We start from the raw sequence: 23,961 nt of genomic DNA, 5'->3' as shown, positions 1-23,961 counted from the left end.
TTCCACAAACCCCCACATCACCACCACCCTCTTTAACTATGTCATTACTCCCTTGTGGTGAGCGACTGGCTCGGCAAACTGCTCGGTGTGGTGCAACAATCACATCCAGCTGCTGAGAATGGGATCTGACATTTGAAACCACTACACACACACACACTCACTCATACACCATGATGCAACATACACAAAACTACAAGCCAGGGCTGCTTATGCATGCATGCATGCATGCATGCTGCGGCACTGAAATCCAGAATCTATTAAAGTCATGAGCACGAACAGGAAGAAATTCAGAACCTGAAGAAAACTTTCATTCTCAGTTAAGAAGATGGGTTTTTATTCCATTGGTATGAACTGAAATATACAAAACACTGACACCTGCCAATCCAGCGGCAACAAAGACAGGGAAAGGACAACAGGAAACAGGAAGGTACTCCCAAAACACACCAATAAAGCAAACTACAAAACTGTAGCACTATAAACTCCCATGTGAACCGAACTGTAATTATACTTAATTTCTACTATGTCTACTGTCTAGACAAAAGGGCTGTCGAAATGGTCCTGACAACATAATAAACAGGATAATGGACACCAATATTTTGTTCTATGTGAAAACCTAGGTTGGCCGCATGTGGCGATGCAACACTTCAGACACCTACAGAGCAACTAAAACACATATTTCAGAATTGGAGTCACATACAAAAATACTGCAAAAGTACAGAAGAGAGTACACAGACAGATGATGCTCTAACATAGAGTCCATTGCTGATTTTAACCTCATGTTGAACGGAGGTATTGGCTCCATTATTGCATTTACTGAAGGTTCAGGGTTATGGTCTTGTAACACTTTAGAAATTAACAATGTTAATTAAGAAAAACAGTTTGGAGACATTGAAATTAAGTTTTTGTTGACGTGATTGGTCAGCGTCTGTTTGTCACTTTGCCCAGGGGACAGTTGATAAAACGTACACACTATAAGCTGCCACTAAACAGATCATACACTCTAACGGTGTGTTGGCTGAAAATACCTGCTGGGATTTGTGACACAGCAGCCAATAGTGTGATAGTGTGACTATCACTCTTTAACTCTCTGCACCCAGACCGGACCCTCGAAAGCTGTTTGCTCTCTGTAGCAGCGAATAGTGTTTCTATTCAGTTGCTATGTTCAATGGTAATATAGTGCAAAAACCTACCACAATTACTAAATACATTAAAAAAAATATACAAATACATGTGATAGTTCCAGTTTCATGCCAAAGGACAGTCTCACAAACAGTTTGGAAATGAGAACAAACTCAAGTGTGTTTGATTTTCAGGCTGTAAATCCCTTGTGAAAAGTGCCCTTTGCTCCTGGGGTGAGATCTCTCTCCGATCTCCTCTCTCACATACAGAACAGAGCCATATTATTGCTCAAAATGAATCAGAACTACAGGTACATTAACAAAAGTTTTAAGTTCACCTTGAGTATTTTGACTTGTGATTGTTCTTGAGTGAATCCATGGAATGTTTTGACCTTGTGCAAAAAGGAGGAGAGAACACTCTTCTCTCCTGACAGTTTTTTAATGCGTTCATGTGGCACGCATATCGCCAGCCTGCTGCTTGAAGCAGAGCATCATGCTATGATTTCTGCCGGGGTTTTCCGCACTTTTAAAGCCTCTGGAGAGTAATTCTCCATCTGATCGGCTTCTCTCTGTTTCCACAACAAACAGTCCTGGAGGGAAAATCCACCGCTCCCCAAGCTTCATACAAAAAGTCCCTGTGACAATCTTTGTCCTTAACACATGTGGTGTAGAAAGTCCCCCATGCCACTAGGGGTCCTCTTCCATGTCGTCCAGGTTGGGAGCCATGATGAAGTGTTTGGGGTAAATGAGACTGTGCTCGTCTGCATACTCCTCCCAACGTGCGTCGTCGCTCTCATGGGTGATGTAGCGCTCGCCTCGCCGTGTCTCAAACTCCCTGAGGTCCAACCATGTCTGATAGTCCTGAGGAAAAGAGATATGGACTTTTACATTCAGTCACTACTTTGTTTATTTAATTGTTTTATGCAATTTAAAATAGTTTGAGTCTGTATGGCTACAGGTTTTCAACTCCATCTGTATATGAATGGTTAGAGGAGTCAGTGTCCCTGTAGTAAGAACCATGTTGGACATTCAGAGAGTGCAAACTGCAAAAAAACGGATATTATTTTGATTTTGATTGATCTCACTTCTGTTGTTATTCTTTATTTCTTTTACTCATATTTGGGGTAATTCTGTGCTATATTTTTTTCACTACAGTTACAAGGGATTCAGCAGGTGGGCTACATCTAGACACCTGTTTTTCAGCCTTTGTTTGCACCATGAAAAGTCTTAGTTCCTGTTTGCACTGTAACCACTGTTTTATAGAAAACAATCAGTATCCAAACATGATTATTATTAGGAAAGATATCGATATCCTTGGAAAGTGTAATGCACACTGACATGACGTGAAGAACAAGTGTGATTTGTGATAGAAGCTGTGTCAATTTAAAGGGTCAAAAACTATATATGTCACCTGTAACCAGGGATGGCTGAGACACTTGTCCACGCTGTACCGCTTCCTCATCTTGACTTGGAGAAGATTGTTGATCAGATCTGTGGCTGTGAGGGAAATAGATCATGTGCAGGCTGTGTCAAGAAAACGGATCTTACAGCATCTCATATCAATAGCATACAACAGGAAGTGACTTGTTCACAGGAAAAGATAAAGATCAGCAGTGTATAAAAACAAGAACAAGGGTTACTTTAGTTGGTTTACTACACATTAGCATCAACACCTTCACCAGTTGTTTCACCTTGTAATATATTTCCCACTCTATGTGGGTGGAGCTTCACCTAGGGCAGCTGGGGAGATGTGAAAGTGATTCATTTCGACCGCAGACAAAGACAAGTCAGAGAAAAGTTCAGGCGACCCAGACGTGTAGGTGGGGAGGACAACACTGAGGCTACATGTCTGAGTATCAGTTTGACACAAATATACAGGTGCAACCAGGCCACCAAGAGTTTACAAGAGTGGAGGACAAACTAACTGTCAGATTAGATTGATCATTGGTGAATTTTTGGATGTTTCCAAGTAAAGGAGCAAACAAAAGAATTACCCTCTGTAGAGATGTCCTTCCAAGGCGTAGGTGGGTACATGAAGGCAGCGTTCTGAATCTGATCATTAATGTCCTCATCCTCGTTAAAAGGGAATGTCCCGCTCAAGCTAACGTACACAATGACTCCCACTGACCACATGTCTAAGGAGCGGTTGTAGCCTTTACTGCGCAGCACCTCTGGAGCCAGGTAAGCCGGAGTGCCCACTACAGACCGCCGGAAAGACTTCTCGCCTATGATACGGGCAAAGCCAAAGTCACACAGCTTCACCTGGAGAAAGACAGAAAAACGTGGTTGTCGTTTACACACACCCATATGGACAGAGCAGCAACATTGATACATATACTTTTTTTTTTTACCTGAGGAAAGGGCTCTGCAGAGGCCAGTAGTACATTCTCAGGCTTCAAGTCACAGTGAACAATGTTTTTGAAGTGCAGATGTCTCAAGGCCACCAGGATCTATTGCAACCAAAAGTCCAAAAAGCACAGATTTAGCTCCAAAAATCCAGATGACAATACATCTAAATGTTTTTTAGACCAGAGTCTAAATATTTTAATGTATATAGCATATAGTATAAACAGAGTAATGTTTGTATAATCCATGCAGTAGAATTTATGGTGCTGCCATGTGGAAAAATCACAGCAGTATAAGCATGCTAATGCCCTTAAATACTTCCATCTCGACCAGTACCTTCACATAAAGACATATGATCTCATCTCATCATCCCATCTATATTCACGAGTGCTGGCATAAGCTAGCGCTGCACGCATGTCTGCCTATGGCCCTGTACCAAAACCACAGCGCGTCTGGCTCGCCTATCTTGACCCTGGCATTGACAGAAGTCTTCCCGGCCACATCAGAGCCAGGCCAGCCACAGCTAATGGGGCCGTTGTTAATGGTCCCGCTCCTGTTTGGGACCCGGGATCTGCAGAGGCCCAGGGCCCTGCTGCTTTTCTAATCAGCCCACAAAGCCACCAGCGTGCTGCAGGCTGTAATCCACAGCCAGGGAGGAGGCTGTGATGCCATGCAGACCAATCCCATAAACAATCCCCCCACCCACCACCGACCCCGACACACACACACAAATCAGCTCACCACAAGAATAAACAGGCCCTGGAGCTGGAGCACAGACTCACTCACAGTGGGCTAACACACCCCGAAAACAGAATGGAAGATACAGAGAGAGAGAGAGTGAAGGGAACCGATGATGGAAAATAAAGATGGAAAAATGCAGTGAAGGATGGTGCAATTTAAGTATAAAGTGTGGAAAGGCAAAGACACATGCTATAATCTAATCGATTAACAGTTTATTTGACAATGACCAGCTGCTTTCAGAGAGAATATAGTAACAACAGGCTACGGATCACTCTAGTGAAGGTCAGCACGTGCAAGAGAAGCATATTTCCGCAAACACAGACCTGTGTGACGAGGAACTTGGTGATTCGTTCAGGCAGTTTGCTCTTCTCGCTGGACAAGATCATCTCTAGCATGTCACCGTGCAACTTCTCCATGACAACAAAGACCCGCTCTGGCGTCTCGAACATACACTCCAAGTTGACGATACCTGGGTGGTGCAGATTCTGAAGAAAAGCAGAGAATGACATCAAGTTGAAATTTTCTGCTTTCATAGAACTGTTATGGTCTGTAACATAGAGACAAAACAAAGAGCTGTTAAAACGGACAGTACTCACTATCCTTTGTAACACGTTATTGTGCTATAAATCACTTTAGCTGTCTGGTGGATTGTGGTAATTACCTGTAATATGGCCACCTCATTCCTCAGTTGGCTCTCCTGCTTGGTAGGAAATCTCATCTTGTCGATAACTTTGATGGCCACATCTCTGCCGCTCTTTCTGTGTTTGCCTAAGATATGATGGGACACGGTAAAATGAATATAACTTTAATACAATTCACAGTGGATCTATAGTATCTAAAAGGTATGTAGTACCATATCAAAAAGAGAAACTTACCTCCATACACAATGCCAAACTGGCCTGACCCCAGCACCTCATCAGAAAATATTTGGTACACCGAGGCAATGTCCTACACAGATAAATTGTTACTTCATTATGGTATTTTGCTTTTACTTGTCGAAACATTCAGTTAACCTTCCATGCTGTCATTGGCAATCCGTAACAGTTACATCATCTAAAGCCTGGCTAAACTGCTGTTCCTCCAAAATGTTTTCTGGTATTGCCAAATATTTAACTTTCACTCAATGCAGAAGTGGAACTAAGACAAAAATCCCTTGACCAAAAAAAAAAAAAAAAGTCTGCAGCTTCCCCATTTGTGCAACATAAAAAGCTTCCAATGGAGGTTTTAGTGAAAGACAGTAGGATACAATTTCTGATGTTACCACAACAGCTACTTTAATAGCACATGAATGCATGCATGTGCAGGCTGTGCTGGGAAATTGTGCAACAGCATCTCAGAAAAAAAAAAAAAAGAAACCCTGCTCACCACATTCTCCTGGATCTGGCAGTTGGACACAGATATGCTGATGGACAGCTCTTCTGGAGGAGAAAACACATGATGTTTCCACATTCAACAACTGAAAAGCGCCACTTTACCGGTGCATAAAGCAGTCAGTCAGTCCTTAAGTGATTGTAGTCAGAGGAACATTGCTCACATACTAGTATTTTTTTTTTTTACAATTTTCCTTCTTATCGCAGCTGCATGCAATAAGTCACAGCCCCACATAATGAAGCATTTTATTACACAATAAATTGGCTATCAAATTGATTTGGGAAGCTATGTGTGACAGAATGGTGCAAGTATGCATTGCATTTCATAACTTGGAATTTAGACAGCGGCAGGGGCTAATTCTGCACGATGAATAGAAAGTACAAAACATGATGTGATCATTAAACTAATACAAAAAACTTATTTTCATCCTGGAAAAAATGACATAAATTACATTTGTAGATTTAATATTAATATCATGTACAAGTTCCTCTACCTACACTTCATAAATGAAGGAAGATCTCCAGAGCATGGACAGTTTTATATGCTGTGCTGTCATTTCGAAAGTGACATAATGAATTTCTGTTTCAGGTCCACAGCTTGTTGTGACTGCCTCGTTTTCTAATGTCATGCACATGCTTAAAATCCTTTGCTGCTAATGGGATGACTCTCATGTGGATCTTCAATCTATAAATCAGTCTCTAACCATAGAACCTCTAATAATGGTTCATAGGCTCAGACATAATTCCTGTCTTTAATGTTAAGGACCAAAACTTCTGAGTGAGTCTCAGTTTCTGTCATGTCAGTTAATTTTTTCAATACTGTCAAATAGAGACTTACTTTACAGCCTCACTTCCTTTGGCCTATAGACACTGACACAGGGCTTTCCCTACCTATCGAAAGTTGATGGAAGGTTTTTTTTGTACCACCTTCACCAATGAGGTCTCCTTCTTTTAATTTGGACAAATGTCAAACTTTCAACACACATAATCAAGGCTCTTGTCATTTAATGTTGCTCTAGTAGGTACTTTGGCCTCGCACTGCTGCAGGAAATACCCTGCAATATTACAAGTCATCACTGAAAAGGGAAATGCAAACCAAATAGAGTCATATTCCTCATTTTTATATATATTACAAATACCAGCCATCTTCACCACCTTTTATATATTAAAATATGCCCTCATTCTAGGCTTTGCAGCCATAAAGAAAGACTATATGTGTAAAAATAACAAAATGTAATCCTTGGACCCTTGAAATCCTATTGTGAAGTTAATAAACAATTAATTGTCTTAAATCTCCAAAAACAAATCATATTTTCATATTCATTCATTCTTAGTGTCACCCAGAGACAGATCAGCCAGAGAGCTGTGAAATATTCTACTTACTGTGATCTTTGCCCTGTCCAGCAGCACTGGCCACGCTGGGCTGGGGGGTGACGGGCATCAGGGCCTGTCTGATGGCCTTCTCCCAGCCCTGGGCTACCTCCATGCCGACTCCCGAGGCAGCCAGAGCGGGGCTGTGGTAGTGACTGCCGTTGTTCTCTCCTACATAGTAGACCATTGTCGCTGTGATGATCTCAAAACAGTGAGGGTTGCTGCCCTGGGCCAGATTACTGTAGTCTCTGGACTGTTCGACCTGGAGGATCTCGGACAGAGGGATTTCCTGTGGGGTTGGAGGGAGGTGGTGATAAATAAGAAAATGTAATTTTCTTTTCTTTCTTTCTTTCTTTCTTAGTATTTCATTATTCCTGTCTGCACAGACAACCATACACCTGAGACATAAAGGTAGAAACAAAAAACACTCTTTAACAAAACAAAGCAGTAAGAGTCCAGCAGCAGATGGGACCAAACACTCTCACACATACACATGCTTATTCACAAATATGCATATGTGTATTATACAGGTTGTATGTCCTTAGAAAGATGGAAGAGAAAAAATGAAAAAAGATACAAAAATACCTAAATGGATAATTAGATCAATAATATTTTTTAAAAAATTTGATGAAAAATAATCCAATAATTAATGTTAACCAGATAAAGGAAGGTTTAGAGTTGTTAATAACAAGTTAATAACAAATAAAAATAGATGAATTAAGTGATAAAAATTAATACAAATACATATTCCTCCACTTTACCATGTTGTCAGGTTTCTTTGTTGCCTCTAAAAAGCTCAAACTTACTGATTTAAACATTAAAGTAACTTTAAAAGTAACACCACTTTTTAAATTTGGTGATTATCTTTTTTGAAAACAATTTTTGTATCAGAGCAGAAAACTGCTTCAAGTAAAGATGCGGTGCTCAGCATACACAATAACATGACAGAAACAATATTGATACAGGTAGTAACACTCACACACAAAGCCTCCACACTCAGTTGCTGGGTGTTGATTAAATAATCCAAGAACTAACTTTCTCCTTTCCTCTTGTCTGTCTTATGAGCACATACAGAATGGACAGTTGTGGCACACTTTAAAAGTCCCCCCTTCCCCTTCATACTCACTGTCAAATCAAAGAGAGGAGGGAGGGTCAAAAATTAAAAAAACACACAGAATTTCCAGCCAATGGGGGCTCACAGAGGCACACGCTGTCCCCTCCGCGTGGCTCACCACAGAGTATCAGATGAAGTGCTTGTGGTTAGCGGGGCCGGGTCACGTGAGCGGGGCCCTGCGGCGGCCGAAGCGCTTTGGTTGCCTGATTACAAGGCAGGGCCAGCCAGAGGCCCCATCTGAGCACGAGCCGCTGGCGCTACCGCCAGCCACTGAAACGAAAGCCACTGCAACTGCTGTTCTTCTACAGGGTAGTGTGTGTGTGTGTGTGTGTGTGTGTGTGTGTGTGTGTGTGTGTGTGTGTGTGTGTGTGTGTGTGTGTGTGTGTGTGTGTGTGTGTCTGCAACGTTTGATTGTGACAGGACTCAATCTGGCAGATACAGAGAGAAGCCCCCTCACCCCATAAAAGGTTCTTCAGAGAAAGCCACAAGTACAGGGGTCTCATCTTCAAACGAGGAGCCGTTATGGCTTCCAAATGGTGAAAATGGCTGCCATGCCTGGCAAGCAAGTCACCACACGACCACCACTAATCAGATTGGAGGTATAAAGAAAAGGGGAGGACAGTGGCCACACACTGATGAGCAGCAGCAGGCTAGAAACTTCAGAGAAATTAAAGGAAGATGCCCAAGATGGGCGATTTCCCGCATCCACGCTGAGCATATGGAGAATCTGTGGTTTCTGAAATGAAACCCCTGAAAGACCCTTTTTCTACTGTATCTACATGAAATCATCTCACGTTATCTATCACGGATAAAAAATGTACTGCTCTGAGTCTGAAGAAACAGGCATGGAACAAAGACAAAACTTTTGAGCATGAAAAGACAGCATTTACAGCTAGCCTTCAATTAGCCTCCTGAAGGTCTTAAACGAAGCTGAGTTCCAAGTTGATAATAAAGAACCACATAAAGCTGCCTGTAAACACACCCTGAGGAGTCAGTCCCCACTGAGGTTTCCTTTCCATGGCTTTAGTGGCAGGGGATGCAGGGTGTGACAGAATAATTGGGAAAGAAGGGTGAGGGACTTAAGACTTTTTTTTCAGGCTTGTTTCACAACCAGTATAAAGGAGAGATGGTAAGAAAGAAGAAAAGAAGCACTGTATATACAGCTGCTTACAAAACCACCCTTTAACTAACACACACACACACACACACACACACTGAGTGAACGTGCTGGCTCTCACTCTGGAAACTCTACTGCATCCTACACACCATCCCACTGCAACACTGCTCTGACCACAGCTGAAGGAGGTGTTAAAGTCTCAAAACATACAGAGCGACATGAACAATAAAATGATTGCAACCCCCCACTCTACACGCACACACACCCACACACACACACACACACACACACACACACGTGCATACACACTCATACACAAACAACCACCAACACACATGTGGAAGTCTTTACCTTGCAGGCTGTAGTTCCCTCCCTTAGTTCTCAGTGTGTAATTACTGTGCTATTAAGCCCCTGCGGCAGTGTAATGACTGACTACGGTGCTGGCACCGAGCGGGAAGTGTCACACACTCTCCAAAACTGATTTTACACATCGAAATTACAGCGTTTCATTCACTCACAGTCACCACTGACTTTGAGATAAGGTTGTGCAATGTACGTATGACCTGATTTGGTGGGAATTTTGGATTAAGAGAGATTAATCTTAACAAATGACATCTTTTATTTCAGTAAGCGTATATTAAATACTTCTCTAAAACTTTTTTTTTTTTTTACATGGGGATCCCTATAGTCAAAATTTTTGACTCTTTCTTCAAAACCCCTTCAAATGTCCCGTCTAACGTGATACTGCGTGGCTACATGTAGCGACTGTTAGTGACTGTGTCCTTTCACTTCATGCAGTGAAAAGACCAGGCTGTAGGGTGAAAAACCACAGGGGAATTTTCACTGAGCCAAACTGACCTTATGAGTTTACAGTAGCAACACGACAGCCCTCCGAGCTGAGTCACAGAATACACTGCTTAGATTTTATTTACATACCTCTCAGAAGTGTGACAGAGATTACTCAAATAAGGATTTGAAAAAGTATCCCATCCTTAATGACTTCAGTGTAATTATGTTAGAATTGAAAAGATTAGAGTTGTGGAGCTACATGAGGACTTAAACTGCGCAATTTTCTGACATTTTAACAAATGTTACTGTGTGTTTTGTCCCGGGGACAAGACATGATTTTCCAAGAACAAGGCAGAGTTGACAGTTTTATGCTCACTTTGTAGAACTTGGCACCGGTGTCGTTCTGGAAGAGACTCAGACTCTTGCTGTCCAGCCTCCAGTAATGTCTCTTCCGCTGTTTAAGGGGAAAACAAACAAACACCAGGTTAATCTAAATGGCAGATTATTGCCAATATTGCAGTAGTCTAAAAATGTTGTCTCTCAAGCAAAATACCTTCTGTGCTGAATTCAGCACATGCACAGCTTTGGAGGAGTTTTCCCCAGCATACAGGCTAAGCACAGCCCATTTCAGACTGGCTTCCTCTGCTCAGCTTTTGGGGTTATCAGTCTTACCAGGTTGTCCCTGCTCGTATAATGAACCATCCAGCCCTCCTTCACTACAGTGGAGCTCCGCCTCTTGGTGTGTTTGATGGACTGGACCACCCGCATCAGAGGTATGTTGCTGCTAGTGGAAGGACTAGAGACATGCACACATAAAATAAGATTTTCCAGATTTAATATCACAATTACTGACTGATTTTACAACTCAGTGTAATGAAACAGTAACTGATTACATTTTAACTGATCCGTAGTCAGTTATTGAGACCTTTTATATTTGCTTTTCTAAGCAGCCAGTGTCTGGTAGGTCTTTCCTGACAGAAATCCTGCACAGGACGTGATGCATTGTATGTTTGCAGCAGTGGTAACACTGCTGCTGTAGAATAAACACAGGAATTGGGCAGTTAGACCTGGTGGTTTAAAACATAACCACAAAGTCTCCGGTTTGAATCAGGACGGTGACCTTCGCTGCATGTCTTTCCCCTGTCACTCTTTACTGAACTGTCCAAAACAATAATATATGAAAACAGAAGTGGGTCACTGAGATGAGCACTGACAGCCGTGGTGGCTGAAGTAAACAGTGCCACCTACAGAGATTTACACATCATCAACAGAAAAAGTAAAAAGACCTGTAATTACATCAGCATCTTCATACCTAATAGTCTTGATGGGCTCTTCATCCTTCTCTCTATCCAAGAAGGGTGAATCCATGTCAAACATCCTCTCATCTGCTGTGGAGGGTTCCTCTGGGTCGTCCAGTCCTCTGCCGCCATCCAAATCACTACTGTCCACCTCCATAGTGTCCATGGTAGTGTCTGAATCTGGGCCTGGGCTGGCTGGCTCTATACATGTACATGATATATGCAAACATTTGAAATCACAAATATTAAGAGATACGTATACCACTGTCACTGTGAAATTGGATGTACAACTCACCTCCATTGAAGTCCACCTCCCCTAAACAGTCTCTCGGTACCTTTGAAGCACACCGCTTATGACAGTTGAATCTGCAATCTGGCAGATGAAATTAAAAAACATGAATTAGTAAAATGTTGCCAAAATGTTCTTTGATCAACCACCATGTTGTGCTGAAACACACTCTCCATATGTAGTCCTACCTTTACACTGCATGCCCTGGCGAAAGAGGCCCTTGAGCAGACGCTTGCAGTACTGGCAGATAGTGGGCCGAGTGTAGGTGTGAATGGCGAAGGTGTGTGGCACTTTAACCCGTCCCAGCACCATCTTCTCCATCCAGATCGGTCTTCCGCTCCAGGACAGGATCCTCTTCCCTGCTTCCTGATGGGTCCTCTGCTGCGGGGGTTGGAAGGATGGAAAAAAAAAGGGGGAAGATGGAGGGATGTTAGGAAGAATTAAAAACCATATGCATGGAAGACGCAAAGGGAAAAATACAGGAAGAACAGTCTCAAAGGGAGTATTTGAGTGATAGGGAAAGACAGAGTGAATAATGACATGGCAGTAGAAGAAGAGAAAGAAATCAGTGGAAAAGGAAGTCTGTCACACTGAGTTAGCATGACTTTGCATAGTTTACACAATCCCAGTGGTCGAAGCAAGGATATTAGATTTGTCATGTTTTACCATGTATGAGCATTTACTCCTGATTTTATACGAATACATTGCGCAGTCTGGAAGCTCCTGACAGAAATGAGAAGGAAGTTCTCTTCGTTTTTGCCAGCAAGTGAGCAAATATGTAAACTTGGACTTCAATGGACTTTTAACATCATTAGCATAATTATATTTCCTGATGACCTTTCGTGGGGACACAGACGAGAGGAGAATTTTCAGTGTGGGCTTATGCAAAAGCTGTTTCATAAGACCTCACTGAGGATCTCTCCACAGAGCTCAGTGCAGCTCAATTCAATTTTCTGCATCAGCGGTGTTCTACAACAGGGCCCAGGAGATTCACCCATGGAAAAGAGCCAAATTTGATAAGTTTAGAAACGTTTAACAGCATGCAGATTGACTGCCTAACATTCTTGGCCAATTCACCTGGCTTCCAGGCTGATTTAGGATGATGTCAAAACTCCGGCCAGCTGGTTGTGTGTGTGAGAATAAACAAGACTAATTCAAAACCTAGTATCTGGCTGGACCGCGTATGGTCAATGTGTGAAATTGAGCTGAAAACTGTTGTGGAACTGCTGTAAATAACTGACGTCATTGTGTCGTATTTGCGTTCTGCCTCGTGTCAGCTGGTTTCACTCCTTTATCTGTTTGCTTCTCTTCTACTCTCTGTGCTCACATGTACAGTATTTTAATACAGTCGAATTCCCAGTACAGCTGTTCTGATTTAAATGTTTTTGTGTTTCTGTTGTCAGACAACGGAAAAAGTAGTAGTAAAATAGTGACTAAAACGAGGCCCGTTAAGATTATATGTTAACTTACATGTTAGCAAAATCAGCATACACATAAGTTAAAGACAAAGACTGGTTTCAATTATATTTACTTGTTAAATGATCGCTCAAAGAAGCAACAGAGTATTTTTCTTATTTTGTCACTCACAAAACTGCTGCTCCACTTCTTTGCCACTCACTGAACAGAGTAGAGGGCATTACTGGCAACTCTGCTAAGTAGGCTGGTTTGTCCAAAAAGTCGCTAAGTGCTTTTTTTTGGGAAAATAAAAAGTTTCTAATCTATGTTGGTAACACTGCAGGCTGTAAACACCCCCCTAATAGAACTATTTGCATCAATTCATTTTGAAAGAGCAAAGGGCAATGTGGAAACACCAAGCATGTGTGTGTATATGTCACACCTCCACCAATCAGAACTCACCTCATCCAGGACGACCACCGCATTCTCAGCAGGTACCGGTCGGGGGACAGACAGAGATGGTGCAGGCAGGGAGACATTGGACAGTCGCCTCTTCCTGACACCAGTGCAGTTATTTGGGATCTTAAAGGCGCAGCGCTTGTGGTAATTTAGCCCACATCCTGAAAACGTGAAAACACAGATGACATCAGTCACAAAACCTATGAAAACAGCACACAGCCTGTGAGGTGAAAACATATTTCATTTTGCATATCAGCCACAAGATGGCCCCACTGATGAAAAGGCTTGTTTGAGAGAATTTATGACTGTGTTTCACTGGTAAATAAATCAGCTATTTCAATTCAATCATAGTCAGTCGGGACTTCAAATGAAGCCTAATGACAAGAATATGAAAGAGTATGATTCAAATCTGCTCCAACGATGACAAAAAAATGAAAGCGAGGCGGCATGCCATAACTCCTCTGGGATCTGAATGTCAAGCATTTCACTGGCTCCACTGCCTGGACCAAATCTTTCTTGTTTGCTTGTATCTCTCTCTGATACATTCTTACGTTCAGAGGTGTAGCATGTTTGTGTGTGCAAGTGCGTGTGTATGGAAACAGTAGGAGGCAGGCTGGATTTCTAAGAGTAAATCCCTGAGATACATTAAATGGTCTTATAGGACTCAAAGGCTTGGGAAAGACACAGTGTGTTCTGTAGTTTTTCTGTCCAGGTGTGTGTGTGTGCGTGCATGTGTGTTTGTTCCTAACCTTCACATTTGAGCCCCTGCCGGACCAGACCCCATAGCATCTCCCCACAGTAGTCGCAGAAGGTGGGGGCCTTGTAGGAGTGGACAAAAAGGGCATGGGGTCGGATCTGGAAGTCTTCAACTGTTGCTTGAGCTAGAAACAACACACACGTGGTATAACTAAAACTTGGCAAAAGCAAAACAAATCTGGAAAATGGTTTTTGAAAGAAAGCTGAAGGATCAGAAGAAAAAAAAATATGAGAAACGATGACAAAAGAAAAGAAGAGAGCAGCTATTTATCACATGTATCTGGCAGCTATTTCATCCAGTTTTTAATATCAAAGCAATATCACACACAATGTAGAGTCTCACTATGTGTGTGTGTGCTTGTGTTGGGAAAATTTTTTTTTTAAAAGAAAGCAAGGAAGAATCTCTTTGCCAGTTGCTACACTGTAAGCAATCTCTCTTATATGAGTGCTGTATCCACAGTGCTGCAGTAGAGGGCGTCACATCTGCAGAGGCATAACTTCAATTTCATCATTCCTTGTATCAAAGTGAGAGGGCACACCCATAAGACACCAGAGAAATGCAGTATGATCATGTTAGAGCAGTCCATCTTTGTTATTATGCACTTACTAGCAAATCCAACAGAGCCGTGAACACGTCTCTCTGTCTGTTTCTCTCTTATTCTTCCCCTTATTTTTCTGCTGTGTTGTGTCAAAGGGACACGCTGAGCTCATTGCTGGAAGCAGGACTTGGTTAATCATGACTGTGAATCATCAAAGATGTGAAGATGAGTAATATATGGAGGTGACTGCTGCCAAACGTGTGTGTGTATTTGTGTGTGTGTGTGTGTGTGTGTGTGTGTGTGTGTGTGTGTGTGTGTGTGTGCGTGTGCGTGTGTGTCTGAGTGAAGCCTCTGTTCTCTCACAGCCTGCATTATCAAAGTGTTTCTGTGCAATCATTTGACCAACAAGGGAATGGTTAATCTTTACACTCAGGTTAAGCAGCTAAACTTGTGTGTGTGTGGTAGCAATGATGATGTCATCCAGTGTGTGTTAGTTCATTCCCTTTGAGGTGATTCAACCAAACACATTTTTCTTGCGACAAGTGAGGACATTCTCAGCTGTTGTTGTTGTGATGAGATGCAGACTTGAACAACAAATATGACATTGGGCCAGTAAAAAAAAAAAAAAAAAAAAAAAGAATCTGCACATGCTCCATATAAAATAAAGAGAAAACATCCTTGAAGACAGAAAACAATTTGAGATTCAGAGAAAAAAAACACTTAGATGTCACAGAATTCCTCTGAGGCAATAAATAGCCAGTCACACTGAATCAATCTGATCTGTTAATTTGACAAAGAATGCGACATTTCCACAGACAAGGGTCAATGTTAGGGTCAACCCAAACAAAGAAATTAACTTAAATATTTTTCTTAAAGTCACGGACTGGGATCACTGCAATAAAAGTCTCCAATATATTCATATTTAGGCACATCAACAATGCAAGGAGAGATGATCTGAGAAGACTCCATTTCAGATAAATGTGACGGCTGGTGGGGTGAGGTTTCGTAGTTTGGCTTTTTATTTGAAAGAGCTCAGGCAGGTCACATGTCATGGGGCAAACATAGCTCCCTGGCACCGACACATGAAAGGCAGCATTCATGAGCTTTTTCACACACGTCTGCAAAACAACTGGCTGCCTCTTAGCAGTCGCACTGTTATGTAATGCTTGTCGCGCTTGTTAGCATCCAACAACGCCAAACATAAACTCGACACGTTGTTTTTCGCTGCACTTCTCACGAGCGGAGAGGCTCACATGAATGCATTATCTGTTTGCTTTGAGGCTGTGGGTTTCCATTTGGAGGCCACAAGTTTCCATCTGACAAAAACAAGTTTGCCATATTTATGACAAACAGAAGGTGTTATAAAATATCAATTTCACATCGTCAGCAGTGGTGAATGAGGAGCTTGTGCAAGTGGGTGGGAATTTTAAGGGAGTGAAAAACAGAACAAAGGGACAATCGGTCAGGCCAAACCTCCAACCTCATGGGCCGAGATGGCCTGTGCAGTGTCCGCTGTGTCCAGGGCTGCCCCGCACATCAGAGCGTGTTTACACTCTGTGGGTCTACTACAATCACTTACTGCAGGAAAAACAAGCCCTCTCCTTTGAGCCCACAGCCAAGAAAAAGCCACTTTTGCCTCCCTCTCGCAGCGAGAGAGATATTCAGACCGTCTCTCTCCCACAGCCACAGACTCCAACAGCAGGTTGGTTAGGCAGTGCTGAGCGAAAAGGATGACAGGAGACAAATTGTGGGGCAGAAAAGGTTCATATTTTCTGTGAACCAAATGAAAGGCTTGGGAATGTGGATCTCTCAGCTCGTGTTTCTCAAACAAAGATCAAGTGTATGACATCGCAAAGCCCCTCTTGTGAAGAGGGCCAAGTTTATTGAGTGTGGGATGAAATAAAATTTAAAAAAAACCCAGCATGTGTTGCATATGTAGCAAATCTAAGATCTTCAATGACGCTTTTCATCAAGTATATCTCAGGCCGTGACTAGCTCCGCTGGTGGAGCTTACACCTGCAGATGGATTTGTTGAGGTAGGAGGGATTAGAAGAAGAGAGCGCCGAGGAGGGAAAGAGAGAGCAACAAAGACTGCAACAAAAGAGAGCACAAGACAAACACAGACAGTCAGAAACAAAAAGAAGGAAGTTCTCCAGTCTTTAGTCTACATTCCTCAGCCCTGATGCCTGAAGTATCCTCAGATCCTGAACCTATACAATCTAAATCCCTGCAAACAATACTCCCAGCCCAGGAGAGAGGAGGAGATAGTCAGCACAGGTGGTGTCAGGTGTTTCCTCGGGGAGGCAGATGGAGCAGGAGAACAGATTAGAACGGAACAGATTCTCTAAGCCATTTGTTGGTCTCTGCACCGCACAGGAAGCTGATTCATTCATCGCAGGAAATGACAAAAAGAAAAAAACAAACACCTGTGTAGCTGCTACAAAGGTGGCCAATCTGAACTTTGATGAGCAAGAAAAACACAAAAACTGAAGAAAACTAAACACAAATTTATCATAAATGTAAAAGTAGGTGAGTAAGTGGGTTAAGTGTTGAGTCATTCGCTTATCATAAAATTGCACAAGGAAAATATCAAAGTTTGAGTGAGTGATTACAGATTACTCTGATAGCAAATATCTGATCTACTGCACAAGTGCTCTTGAACAAGACACAACAGGCAGCGTTTACTGGAAGGTGTGTCAGCTATGACGAGGCACAAAAAAAGTAACAAGTGAAGCTTCATCCAGTTTATTAGTTTTTAGGCAACTGTTTGGACTTTAAAACACTGGGTTTATACTGCATGGTGGAATTTTAAGTTCATTTTTCTCCTGTTTTTGGAAGTCTAAAGAAGCATGACCTTCGGCCTGTTTGTTTTGGACTTAAACAGACTTAAATGAAGCTGTGCCAACAAAGTCACTGTATTACAGTTTGTATACAATCTTTGCTGGAATTTCAGCTGACATGAGCAAAAGTAGATAAATGAAGAACCGTCAGCGTCGCTGGTTTTACAGTTTCAGTTTTTATATCATACCTCTTGCCCTCATTGAAATACATGGGTAAATAGGCTCCAGCTGGGTTAGCACTTTGGATGTTTGCAATTTACCTGGATATCTAATATGAATTTAGAAACACTCTGTGACTCGATGATGAGAAGCTTTTGTTCATTCTGTGCCTTTATATTCGCCAAGAGCAACAGTTGACAAGGTCTGTTGAGTCAATGTTTTTGTTTTCTTCACAAAGATGCTATAAAGTAGCAATTCATCATTTAGTACAACTTCATGTTTTAGCTAATCTGAGATGCTGGAGAAAAAGGAGTGTGCAGACCCTGTCAAGGCAGCAAGCACACTAACAAATCAATCTGTAGCTGCAGTGCACTTTACATACCAGACAGCACCACCTCAATGAGATCTCCTTCATGGATGTCTTCCGCTGAGGTCAGCCTCTGCAGGATGTTCTCGTCATTTAAGTCGTGGCGGAACAGCAGGATTTTGTCGTACATGCCAAAGAAGCCACACTCTGGGAACTGGAGAGAAGCGAAGACAAGAGTTGAGATATAAGTATAGTGAAGATGCTAGTGAAATAGTAGTAATAGTGTGAGCACAAGTGATGGTTACTACATCAATCTGATACTGAAAAGAGAGAGAGATACTGATCAACTGCACTGGTCTGACTTGTACTCACAGTTTGTTCTATAGTAAACCACCTGTGAATACACACAAGCACAAGCACACACACACACACACACACACACTCATATGACATCATTTCAAGTGGCTTAAATCACGACCAGTGTGAGGAGTATTTTGAACCCAGTGGCTCAGGAAGAGAGCTCCTGCTCAGACCTCCTTTCCTCCCTTCAGACAGATCTATAAACTAGGAGTCATAAAGTCCAGGTGCTCTGCTTTGTGCCTGTTTTATGAGCAAATCCTGAGTCTTTTATTTCACATTGTTTCCATTAATGCAGTGATATCTTAATGCAAACCGGGAATAATCATGATAAACTACTCCAATAATTGTTAATGTACTCGTTGTACGTTTTAATAAGTGTGCACAAAGAAAAATCTGCTTCTGGCCAAGACCTCCAATTCAGCTGTCGCCGTCAGTGCTGATGTCTGGGCCAAACCAAACCTAGACAGACCAGGTCATGAACTGGAGCTGAGTGCGCCGACGTAAAGTCACTTGATCAAGGAAGGGGGCGGAGGGGAGGGTGGGAGAGGGGGACGTCGAGGAGGAGGAGGAGGAGGAGGTAAACATCCTGAGAGGAGTAGAGGAGAATCAGCTCACAGGAAGTGCAGCGCCAGTCAATACTGAGTCACTTCCTGTTCTAAGGGCAGCTCGTAGCCTCTTGGAGAGCAATGTTCTTGTCACAAGCATAGGGCCTCAAAAAAATTTCACTGACACATAAACATGAGGTGTACAGCAGATGTGTAAATATCTACACAAAACCTAACCTCAAATAGAAAAATCCAGTTTTGAATACCAGAGGAAAGGCTCTCATCGCCTGCACAGCATACCACCACTTTTTTCTGTGGAAATAGCCGATCAACAGTAGATGGATGTTCAGAGCCGTCCTGCGTAGTAGGAATTCAGGAATTGAAGCTCAGTAATTTCACACCAAAGCATGAGCCCAGTCTCAATTCCAAGCAGGCTGGTACTGTAGGATCCACCAGCTGTTTCCCCCTGAACCAGGGTCACACACAATGGGCCGCGTAGAACAATGCCACTATGGCCCAGGAGCACCGGGGTTGGCACAGTGTCTGGGCACTGGACACATAAGACACCTGCAGCCTTTTAATTGCCAAGAAATGCATATACAGAGACAGCGAGACAGATTGATGGCTCAGGAAAACATGGGTGTATTAGATCACTCACATCAACAAAGACAGAGTAATAAACCATCAGAAGGAAGGAGTTTAATGCTGCACATAAACTGACAACTACAAAGGTTTGCTGCGGTACTTGAGGCAGCAGAGCGGACTAGTGGTCGGACAGAGAGATGGTCCAACACAGGACGCTGATCTCCCTGTGGAAGAGGACATGTCCCTTCAGGGATCAGTGAAGTACATCAAAACACAAAACATCACTTCTTGTACAGCGATTGACTTTTCCCATGAAAGGCTTAGAATAGCATTCATGAACCATCTATCTCGAAAAAATATTTTGAGTGAACTTTCCCTTTGTATAAATATGGCCATTCAAATTGAAATGAATGAGAGTTGAATTTATGCAATATCCCCCCTCCAAAATGATGCCGATAATTGAGGTTGATACTGAGGTTGTGCAAGGTTAAAGCTCGTAATCTAGAGTGAAATAATGCAAGTCAGGTGTAATACTCTGTGTTCCTATGGAATTTCTCCCAGTGCAACACTTTTCTCACCTGCATACAGCTCTGTAGGTCTGTCTGTGTCAGCCCTGTGTACCTAACCTCTTCCCCTGGTGCATGCTGGGAAAGCAGAATAAGTTTGTTGATGTAAATTGTATGAATTCAAAATGAGAGCAGAGAAAACAACAGAGACAAACATGCACAATTAACTCTCACACACCCATACACCTTGCCATGATGATAATGATGAGTTGATAATACTGTGATGTAAACAGCCTTCACAGGCATGTGGTGTGTTTGTGTGTTAATGTGTTTTGAAGATAATTTGTGACAGTTTATCTTATAGAGAACCCCCCCCCCCCCCCCGAACCCCCCCGCCCCCACTCACACACACACATCCTTCCTTATGTTTTTATGTTATAACTTCCATAGGAGTGGTAATTTAAACATCTGTATGAAGATTATTTCAGCTGCATCGAAGCCATTGTAGCATGGGAAGGTAATAGTTACACAGAAACAGTCTTGCTCAGCTCTAAGTGAGGCACAGGGCACGTGCCTGTATAATGGAACATTTCCAACTGGCCCCCTCCTCCTGACATAGCTACATCCTAAGTCCTGTCACCCTCTGAGGTGATTAATGGTATGTGGCCCAAACCATCACCACCACAGGCAGGCCCGGGGTGGTGGTGGTGTGTGTGTGTGTGTGTGTGTGTGTGTGTGTGTGTGTGTGTGTGTGTGTGGGAAGGGGGGCAGGGGTGGGGGTATCCTTCCTGAGCCGGCTGCAGTGTCATGGTGGGGTTTTCCTCCACTCGCTTGACACGCCTGCTCTCTAACACACACACACACACAAAAATTGTGGTCCATGCCCAAATCCAGCCAGCTGGAGTCACCTCCTCTTGGCACCTCGTGCAACACTTTCCACCGTACAGAACAGGGTCCCATTCCAGTACAGGAGCATCTGCGGGCCAGCACGTAATGACTGCGAGGGCAGAGGACACTACTTTTTTCCAAGGTCCATTAAAGCAAGAGGAAGCCAGGGGTAGAAGAACAATAGATTGGCAGGTTTAGGGCACATTTTAACAGTGTGTTGTTCAGATCACACAGATAAAGTTATAATTGATGGTTTAACCTGTGGGGGAATGAATGCATAAAGCACAAATCCCTATATTCACACATTTCTCCTCCCTGCATGTAAAAATAAACCATTCACCTCCACCATGCTGCTGTACACATATGCACCCTCACACACCATCACCCACACATGCTACTGCATACATCTCTGAAGCCCATAGTGACTAAGCATGTCTTTTGTCATCCTCAAATCCATTCAGCCGAGCAGCCGCGACCACACACGCACACCAAAGACCCCAGCACGGAGGAGCTGTGTGTGAGGTCCACAAGTCAGGCTGGAAAGACGAGTGGAAAGGGGCTTTGCAGTAGTAAGCTTTTGTTAAACGAACTAATCCGCCATTGATAAGCTAAATCCTGTTATAAGGAAAGCGAGTGAGAGGCAGGAGAGAAGAGGAAAGACGGGACATGGTTTGGGTGTGGGAGGGTAGATCTGAAATATGGTCCTGTTTCGCTGGGAGCCAAAAACAAATGATCTCAAGACAGCCATGAAAAAAAGATCTGGTTTGAATAACCAACTGTGCCATTTGGCATTGAAGACTGTTGATGCTTTCTCTTGTATAGCTATTACTATCAGTTGCACTATAAAGCTAGAAATGATAAATTTGATAAATGACTCATAAGTCATAACTCATTCATGCAAATGTAACGATAAATGACATTAACACTTGGGGAAAAAAGTTGTGGCTTGTTTTGAATGTTCCACTGAGTTTCTTTGCTATCACACTGAAAAAAAACACACACACAAAACCAATGTGTGGGCTGTCAGTCACAGAGGACAATAAGATCTCTTATCGAAATAGAATAGCATACAAATTATTTTGTGGTCAGACATTTGAGTTTTTGTGCAAGTGTGATGTCAGGCAGAGGTGGGTGGCCAAAGGGAAGCAGTGCTGAGAGCGGTGCACAAGCTCTGACAGATGGCCATGTGATTACAGTAAGGAAAAGTATGCTGCTTGACCTCAGTCTGCCTCACACCTTTATTAGTCTGGCAGCAGGCCAGACAGATGTGGAGAGCAGTTACAGTGTGCCCTGCTCCAGATCAGTCTATAGGAGCAAAGGGTTACATACATGCGTATGCGTAGCTTCGTAAACAACACTGCTCATAAAAACATCCATTCGTAGTGCTGCTCTTCAAAGAAGTATCACAGATAATAGGCTAGCAAAATGGCTGCTACATGAGTGCTGTCTGTTATTTTCGTGAATAATCTTTCAATCCTTTGCCCTGTAAATGTTCAGAAAATAGTAAAAATACTTAAATAAATAATTGTGAACACAGTTTCTTAGAGCTCAAAATCACATATCATCACATAAGACAAGGAAAAGCATCAAATTTTCACATTTGAGAAGCTGGAACTGTATTTATGCTTAAAAATTATCTAAATGATGTTGCTTATTATTTTTTATTACATTATTTTTTATTATTATTTTATTATTTAACAGAAATTATAATGAATTAAAATTTATGAAAATTCTTATAAAATATTTTTTTCTTAAATGATTTATGGATTAATCGTTTTATCTCTGTGCTAATGCATCTTTTTCTTTATAGTTTTTCTCAGTCAGCCTTTTATTCACACCAACAGAGTTTCAGATCATCAACAATGGAGCTTTTCAAAAACACTCTTCAAAGTGGATGCATTTGAAAATGCCAGTTTTGTAATGCGGGAAAGGAAAGAGAGAGCTTTTCACAACTCTGTATGATTGTCATGTGACCACTAGCGTGGTGTTTTTCATGATGTTGACTTGCTGGCTTCTGCCAGTCTTGATTCTTGCTCTGTAAACATAAATCTGACACAGCCTGAACTTCACATTCAGATAGAAATGAAAGCCCAAAAGTTCATTTTGAAAATGGAAGAAATACAGAGAGCGGTCACTATACAAAATAATATATTTACATTAGGAAAATAACCTAAGGTGTTTTCTTTTCAGAGCCAATCAAATGCTGGCAGAGAATTTCCAGAACTCTCCAGGCATCTGACTGTGTGAGATAACTGAGTAACTCACATTGCTTCTTTCTGCATGTACCCAATATAAAATGTAAGCTTTTTCTATTGTTTTGGCATTTCAATGCAGAGAGGACACCTGCAAAAACAGACCTGAACGGCTAGAGTGAATGCCCTCACGCCAATTCAAATCCAAAGTGCAGCTGGGAAACTGTGACAGTGAACGAGCAACAGGTACTTCTGAGGTACTTTTGAGCAGGCACTTAGCCCAGGGCTGAAGACAGACTGTTGTTGTCCTGGTCAGCTCCCAGGTGTGAATGTGCAGAAGCGATTGAATAAGTGATAGCATTACAAAAGCAGAGGCTAAAGGATTATCTAACCTCCCTGAACCTAAATACTTTCATCAAGGTGCAGGGTTCTTGTGAAACACTTAACCAGAGTCAGGAGGTAGAAGGCCCTTCTGCATTTAGCTTGAGGTGGAAAGATAAAGACTCTCACAAGATCAGTATGATACAAGGTGCTTTTATTCACCAGATAAATAAGTCCATTGACTGATAACCCTGCAATTATTCAATAGTGCTGAGACCCAGATCACACTGCCCCAGAGACCTACATCAGGAGACACAACATGTTGATGTCTGTTTGTTTTCGAACACCTTTAAAAGAGACCAATAAGAAGAGAGTTGGACCAAGAGTGTTGGAGAGTTGTATTCAAACTTGGTACAAACTTGATGAGTTTTTATGTATAGCAGATTTAATAGATAACGTGCTGCATCACCGCACTGCTCAGCTTGTAATGAGACCATAAGTTCCACTGAGCTATAGTGATAGTTTCACAAATAGGAAAACAGTGTTTTATGTCAAA

General features: G+C 42.3%; 1 protein-coding gene across 2 annotated transcripts in view; it reads right to left on the bottom strand.

The window, feature by feature from the left end:
- Positions 1-317: 317 nt before the first annotated feature.
- The window catches only part of prkd3 (protein kinase D3), a 37,695-nt gene continuing 14,051 nt past the window's right edge, over positions 318-23,961 (bottom strand). The window contains exons 3-19 of one of the 2 annotated variants that reach the window (XM_056393363.1): positions 18,084-18,222; positions 14,157-14,288; positions 13,411-13,568; positions 11,742-11,934; positions 11,560-11,637; positions 11,279-11,465; positions 10,639-10,762; positions 10,343-10,420; positions 6,959-7,235; positions 5,571-5,623; positions 5,081-5,153; positions 4,867-4,973; positions 4,529-4,690; positions 3,470-3,568; positions 3,113-3,380; positions 2,530-2,615; positions 318-1,979 (exon numbers count right to left, since the gene is read on the bottom strand). In XM_056393363.1, the coding sequence (XP_056249338.1) occupies positions 1,806-1,979; positions 2,530-2,615; positions 3,113-3,380; positions 3,470-3,568; positions 4,529-4,690; positions 4,867-4,973; positions 5,081-5,153; positions 5,571-5,623; positions 6,959-7,235; positions 10,343-10,420; positions 10,639-10,762; positions 11,279-11,465; positions 11,560-11,637; positions 11,742-11,934; positions 13,411-13,568; positions 14,157-14,288; positions 18,084-18,222 (2,388 nt within the window). In that variant the 3' untranslated portion in view covers positions 318-1,805. The remainder of the gene's footprint in view (positions 1,980-2,529; positions 2,616-3,112; positions 3,381-3,469; positions 3,569-4,528; positions 4,691-4,866; positions 4,974-5,080; positions 5,154-5,570; positions 5,624-6,958; positions 7,236-10,342; positions 10,421-10,638; positions 10,763-11,278; positions 11,466-11,559; positions 11,638-11,741; positions 11,935-13,410; positions 13,569-14,156; positions 14,289-18,083; positions 18,223-23,961) is intronic. The other variant, XM_056393365.1, reaches the window with a different exon arrangement.

This window comes from Seriola aureovittata, chromosome 13 (genome assembly GCF_021018895.1).
Source record: "Seriola aureovittata isolate HTS-2021-v1 ecotype China chromosome 13, ASM2101889v1, whole genome shotgun sequence".
Lineage (NCBI taxonomy): Eukaryota > Metazoa > Chordata > Actinopteri > Carangiformes > Carangidae > Seriola > Seriola aureovittata.
This window is presented reverse-complemented; position numbering and strand designations above follow the sequence as displayed.